The sequence below is a fragment of the Muscardinus avellanarius genome (genome assembly GCF_963383645.1).
Source record: "Muscardinus avellanarius genome assembly, chromosome: 10".
In the NCBI taxonomy this organism is placed as follows: Eukaryota; Metazoa; Chordata; class Mammalia; order Rodentia; family Gliridae; genus Muscardinus; species Muscardinus avellanarius.
The window spans coordinates 100,288,339-100,295,036 of NC_137796.1; the positions used below are offsets into that span (position 1 = coordinate 100,288,339).

At 56.5% G+C, this 6,698-nt stretch overlaps 1 protein-coding gene across 3 annotated transcripts in view; it reads right to left on the reverse strand.

Moving 5' to 3' along the window:
* The window catches only part of ABCC1 (ATP binding cassette subfamily C member 1 (ABCC1 blood group)), a gene marked incomplete at both ends in the record, with an annotated part of 144,467 nt that extends 139,188 nt beyond the window's left edge, over positions 1-5,279 (reverse strand). For all 3 annotated transcript variants that reach the window (XM_080703020.1, XM_080703019.1, XM_080703018.1), the window contains one exon: positions 5,232-5,279. In XM_080703020.1, the coding sequence (XP_080559146.1) occupies positions 5,232-5,279 (48 nt within the window). The remainder of the gene's footprint in view (positions 1-5,231) is intronic.
* Positions 5,280-6,698: the final 1,419 nt, after the last annotated feature.

Here is a 6,698-nt window from a genome sequence, read left to right on the forward strand (position 1 = left end):
GCCCTTGGTGTTTACCCAGAGGGAAATAAGAGCCCACTGCAGGGTTCTAAGAGGATGGCTGTGATCAGATGTGTATCTTCACAGCAGGCCTCCGCTGCTGGGCTGAGGCTGGGCACCAGGATAATAGTGAGGAGGTGAGTTTTCAAATCCAGGAAATAGCTGCTGGTGGCCCGGGCCACAATGGTAGCTGCCAGAGAGGCCTTGAGAAGCAGCAGATTTGGATACATGTGGAAGAAACTGGCAGCAGGATTTACTGACAGATTAGATACAGGAAGGGGAGGGGAAAAAGGGGGGAGTCAAGGACGCTGCCCATCTTGGCCTGAGATCTTGGCCTGAGACGCGAGGAGGGAGCTGCCCTCACTGAGATAGGAAGGCTAGGGAACCCGAGAGCTTTCTGGGCCACAGTGAGGGGGAGACGTCCGCCACGAGGCGCTCAGGTGGAAAGAGCAGATCCTAAATGTCAAGCCGGGCGTGGTGGCGCACGCTTGTAATCCCAACATTCGGGAGGCTGAGACCCGGAGGACCGCGGTTCGCGGACAGCCTCAGCTACTTCCTGAGGCCCTCTGCAACTCAGTGAGACCCTGTTTCAAAATAAAGATAAAAAATAGGGCAGGGGGTGTAGCTCAGAGGGTGAATGCCCCTGGGTTCCATCCCCAGATTCGCAAAAAATAAAATAAAAATAAAAATAAACGTCAAGTCCACCAGGAGAAAGGGCCCCTGCCACCCAAGGCCCTGTGCCAACGGTGTGGCCCCTCCACGACCCCCACAAAGGAGCAGGTGAGCAGTAGGGGGAGGGGGCAGTGCAGCAGGTGGGGGGCGGCGCAGGCCCTCCCGAGAGGCCGGGCCAGGCTGCTTCTGCAAGATCCGGGGCAACCCCAGGGACCCCAGCCCTGTTCGGCTGGAGGTATCCCCTGGCTCCTTCAAGAGCCCCAGGGACCCCAGCCCTGTTCGGCTGGAGGTATCCCCTGGCTCCTTCAAGAGCCATCCGCCTCGTTCCTGGGGACCTGTTTTTTCACCTGGGCTGCGTGGAGGGGAGCACCCAGCCCATTTCGAGGTGAGCAATCCCTAAAGAAGGGAGAGGGGAGTGTGCATGCTGTAGGGACAGGAAGGGGAAGGAGAGAGGAAGCGCTGGAAGGAGTGTGAGAACCAGCAGAGCCCTTGAAGGAGGAAGAAAGCGCAGCTCTTAGCTGGGTGTGGGGAAGCACACCTGGAAACCCAGCACTTGGGAAGCTGAGACAGGAGGATGGCAGGTCTGAGGCCAGCCTCAGCAATTTAGATCCTGTTTCAAAACAAAAAAATTAAATAGGGCTGTAGGGTGCGGCTCAGAGGTAGGATGTCTCTGGGTCCAATCTCTAGCACCACAAAATAAGAAAGAGAAAGAGAAAGAAGGAAAAGAAAAGAAAATGCGGCTCTTCATAGACTGCTTCGAAGACCTCCAAGGGAAGAAGGCATAAATGAAACCAATCCCAAGGCTGCCCCAGGAGGCGTTTCTAAGACCGGCCAAGAGGTTGCTGCTCCTCCAGCAAAGCCCGACATCCAGGGGCTTACTGAGCGGCGGATGTCACAAAGCCAAAGGGGCCCCAGGCTGGCACCGCTCCCTGGACCCACGTGCTCACGGCCACAGCAAGCCGCAGCAAAGATTGCTAAGAGGATTCCAGCCTGCGCCCAACACGGCCATCGACGACCGAGCGCTAACCGCGTACCAAGCAGCGACATTCCGAGTACTCACGGAAGAGCTGCTTGCTACTCCTGGGATGACCACTGTTCCCTCGGTCCTAGGTCCTCCCACCGGGGGAAACTGAGGCACGGTGAGGCAAGATAACTGGCCTCAGCTGCAGAACCAGGATTCGAACCCGGGGTACACACACACTTGCTCTGAGCCACCATACTAGACTGCTCGGATGTTTTCTCCACTTTTCCATATTTTCCAACATTTTCTACACTGAGCATAAAACACAGTATTACTTTTATTTTCCCCAAAATTGACTTGCAAAGGGGAGACCCAAGTCCATTTATTTATTTATTTATTTATTTATTTATTTATTTTGCAGTACTGGAGATGGAACCCAGGGACATTCTACCTCCTAGCTACAAACCCAGCCTGTTTTTTTGATTCTTTATTTTGAGACAGGGTCTCACTAAGTTGCAGAGAGTCTCACTAAGTAGCCGAGGCTGGCCACGAACCTTCAATCCCCCTATTTCAGCCTCCCAAGTACTGGGATTACAGGCGTGCACCACCACTCTTGACCCAAAATCAAGTTTTCAAACAACAGCCACAAAATGGTCCCTCTGACCAGCTCCACACCCCACCACCCACACCGGAAACAGAAAGCCAAGCACCACAAACTCAGCCCCTTTTCTCCACTTATATAACAGAGTTCCCCTTTTCTCCAGGAAGGTAGAAGTCAGCAGCACCCTCGTTTGGACCCAGGACTGTGTTTTCTGGACAGTTCATGAAGCTCAGAGGCAGATGCTGGCACAGGAGTGAGGAGCTGAGAGGTCACAGGTGGGGCAGGGACCTTAATTTCTAAGTGCAGGACTTTGATAGTGAGAAGCCTGTTAGGAGTGAGTCCAAACCCATCCCCACCAGCACAAGAAAAGGTGGGTCCCCAGGTGCCGTGGAGCCCTCCTGTGGTCCCTGGACTTGGGAGGCTGAAGCAGGAAGATCATGAGTTCAAAACCAGCCTGGACAACTTGGCGAGACCCTGTCTCAACATCAAAACAAAAAGGGCTGGGGATGTAGCTCAGTGGTAGAATGCTTACCTAGGCCCTGGGTTCAATCCCCAGTACCAGAAAAAAACAAAAGTCAGCTGGGTATGTTGGCACACACCTGCAACCCCAGCACTTGGGAGGCTGATACTGAGGAGGGTCCCAAGTTCAAGGGCAGTCCCAACAAGAGACTCGGCAGCCTAGTGAGACTCCCCAAAAAAAGAAAAGAAAAGAAAAAGAAAAGGGCCATCCAGGTGTGGTGGCGCACGCTTGTAATTCCAGCGCTTGGGAGGCTGAGACAGGAGGATCGCGCAGGTTCGAAGCCAGCCTCAGCTACTTAGTGAGGCTCTCAGCAACTTAGTGAGACCCTGTCTCCAAATAAAATATAAAACAGGTCTGGGATTGTAGCCCGGAGGTAGAAAGCCCCTGGGTTCCACCCCCAGTACCACCAAAAAAAAAAAAAAAGAAAGAAAGAAAGAAAGAAAGAAAATAGAAAAAGAAAAGGGCTAAAGGTATAGCTTGGAAGTAGAATGCCCCAAGTTCAATCCCCAGTAAAACACACACACACACACACACACACACACACAATGAGCCCCAAGAAAAGACGAAGCAAGGGGAAAAAACAACGCTGATCTTTGCAAGGAATGACAACCCCTATTTATCTCTGTGCAGAAAACGGCTCATATTGATTAACTCACTCTTCACAACACCCTAAGGGGTTGGGGAGTTTCTTGTCCTGCCCCCACTCAACAGATGAGGAAACCGAGGCAGGAGAGGCAAAGAGGCTTGCCCATGGTCACGAGACCATCTGACTGCAGAGAGGTCGTCCTGGCCCAGCCTTGAGCGCATCAGCCACCTGTCTGGGACTACGTTCAGGTTCTCCTGCTACGCGGAAGCTCGTGTATGCCAGCTGCCCACTTGCGAATTCTGGTTCCAGGGCAGCTCCAGAAACTAGGGCGCCCAGCAGGGTCTAGGAATCTAGGGAGAGGAGGGGCAGAGCAAGCCTGCAAAGCCAAGACCCCGAGAGGAGCAGGAGCGCGGACCTGACAAAGGAAGAGGCCGATGGCCACCGTCCCCAAGCACAGCTTGGCCACCTGATCACTGCTCCAGCGAAAAGTCCTTGGAGGGAGAAAAACACACACAGCCAGGATGGGCTTCTTAGTTAAATAACCAGAGATGCACTAAACACCCTCCTTAGCCATCGACTGCCAGCTGCCATGGATAAAGCCCATCCTGATGGGAAGCTAATTTGTGAGCCCCTGTTCCCCTCCCCCCACCTTAACTTAAGGAAGAAAATACACAAGGACCTACGCCAGAACTCCCGCAATGCTAAACCAGGTCCCCACCGTGGATCCCTGCGGAAATGATCTCCGGGTTGTTACACCTGGCTACCAGGCACCCACAGGTGTTCCTGCAGAAGAGGCTTCAGCTGGAAAGGGGCTGCCATCACCCCCCACCCCAACGCAAAGCACAGCGCTATTTCTAGCCTCGGAGTAAATCTCCAGCCCCACTGGCTTGGAGGATGGTCACTTATTCAACCAAAGTAACACTCCCCAAAAAACGAAGCCTTCTGCTAGGGCCCACGAGGCTGACTTTTCAACACTCGGGAAAGGCCTCCGACACAGGACAGGGATATCTGTGGATGCTAATCACCACCTCCAAACAAAAACGATTGTGTCTCGATTTGCCTATTGCGTTGACCAACAATCAAGGCACCAGGCCACTGAAGTGCCCTCCTGCGACAAGGGGCCAAAGCCCACCACGGTGACACTCAAGTCCCAAACAAGGCCAAGTAAACCACAGAAATGGACTCGGGGACCTGGCTGGGATCTGCACTCCACAGTGCAGAAGAAAACACTCCAGAGAAGAGATAAAATCCCCCAGGCATCCCCAGAGGGGCGACTCATCGACTTTCCAGGTGGCAGGCACACCCCTGGGTATTGGGGTGCTGTGCATCTCCCAAACCTGACCCGAGGGTCAAGCAGGACATGCCAGGCCAACCGCTAGCTTTTCTCCCTTCCCCTAACACCCCCCCCCCCGGTGCCTTTAGGCAGAAAGGAAGGAAAAGACAAAAAAAAAATATATATATATATATATATGTAACCACTGAGAGTCTTGGGGATGTAGTCCCACCCAGGGCAGTGGCGGAGCGGCAAACCCCAATCCAGCCAGCGGGAAGTCCCTCTCGCAGTCTGGGCCCTTCCCCAGCGCGCCCCTTTAGGAAGGGGGCGCTTTAGGTGGAAGGGGGACCCCAAAGCACAAAGGAGACAGCCCCGCTTCACTCCCTCCATCCCCGGCGCCCCCTCCCCTGCAGGGCTAACAGGAAAGGGAACCCCAAAGCCAGGCCGGGCCCCTTCCTCCCAAGCTGGCCCCGGCTGGCCGTCCCCCGGCCCGCGCCCGGCTCGGCGGGGCCGGGGTCGCCAAGTTGCCCCGCGGCTGCTCTCGGAGGCCCGGCGGCCGCGGCGGGGCTGGGGCGGCGCGTCCCCGGCGTCCCGCGCCCCCGCGGCCGGCGCAGCACGTACCCAGAAGGGGTCGGAGCCATCGGCGCCGCAGAAGCTCCGGAGCGCCATGCGGGCGGCGGCGGCGGACGGGCTGGCGGCGGCGGCGCAGGGCGGCAGGCGAGGGCGGCGGGGCCCGGGGTTGGCCCGCGTCACCGGGATGCGGCGCCCCGCCCCGCCAGGAGCCACGCCCCCGCCCTGGCCACGCCCCGCGGGCCACGCCCAGGCCCGGCCACGCCCACGGCCAGCCTGCAGCCGCGCGGGCGGGGGCGGCGGGGGCGGCGGGGACCCCGCACCCCGGGGGGGCCGGACCCCAGCCCTGCGAGCGGGCACGGCTGGCAGAAAGCGCTCGCGCCGACCCCCGGCACCCCAGCCGCCCGGCCCCGTGTAGGGAGAAAGCAGGTGCAGAGGTGGGGGCGCTGCTCGGACCCCTGGCGCTCAGCTGCAGAAGGAAAACCCAGGAGGTGGCTCCCAAGCAGACAGGGACGGAAAGCCCCGGGACTTCTTAATCTAACACTTGGCAGGTGGGGAAACTGAGGCCGAGGTCGCTCAGTCAGTGATGAATGTGGGGTTCAAACCCAGGACCGGCCTGAGTCCCGAGCGCGCAGGGCTCTGAGCTCTGCGACGACCCCCTCGGGTGTGCCAAGCACCTCGAGCTCCGTGTACGCGGGAACCCTCGGGTGTGCAAAGCACTCGACCCTCTGCGCACCACCCAGGGAATACGGAGTCACTGATCTCCATCCCAGGGCCCCGGACGTAATGGTCGCTAACAGGACGTCCACAGTCAGGGTGCCTCCGAAAGCCGGGTGCTCGCCGATTTACGTGAGACGACTTGTGTGTGCGCACAACAACGTTATTCCCCTGCGTTTTTGCAGATGAGAAGACTGAGGCCCCGAGAGCCAGAGTAATCTATCAATTTAGTGATTAAAGCCAATTCTGAGCGGCCGGGGTCGGTGGGGGATGGGGGCAGTGCGAGGATAACCATTGTGCTGCACGGCCTGAGAAGGAACACCCGGCCGGAGTCCATGCTTTCTCTGTGATTCCAGCACACTACAGCTGCCCCAAATAAAATCAGGAATCATTTTGGATTTCAGATCTCTTCTTACTGCTCCCCAAGGACCTAGTCAGGGACGGAAGGAGGAAGGAAGGATTGTTTGCACTTTTTTTTTTTAATGGCCAGGCCTTGTTCAGGGTGAGGTTGTTAAGTGATCATTACTTCTAAGGTGCTGCTGCTTTGACATTTACACACTCAACAACTGTTCCCTGACCATCTCTCTACTCTGTGCCAGGTAGGTGGTGGCTTGCTAGGGACCCTTCAAGCTCTGAGGGCCATTAGAGTTAGGTTGTTTAAAAAAGGTTTGTACGGTATAGCGACCGATGTTAATTAAATAATCACACAAAGAAAATCGTGTTTACAACTGCAGCCAGAGCTAGGAAGAAAAAGTGTGGGGAGGGGAGGTAACAGATCTGGAAAGGGTCCTGGTCTGCCAC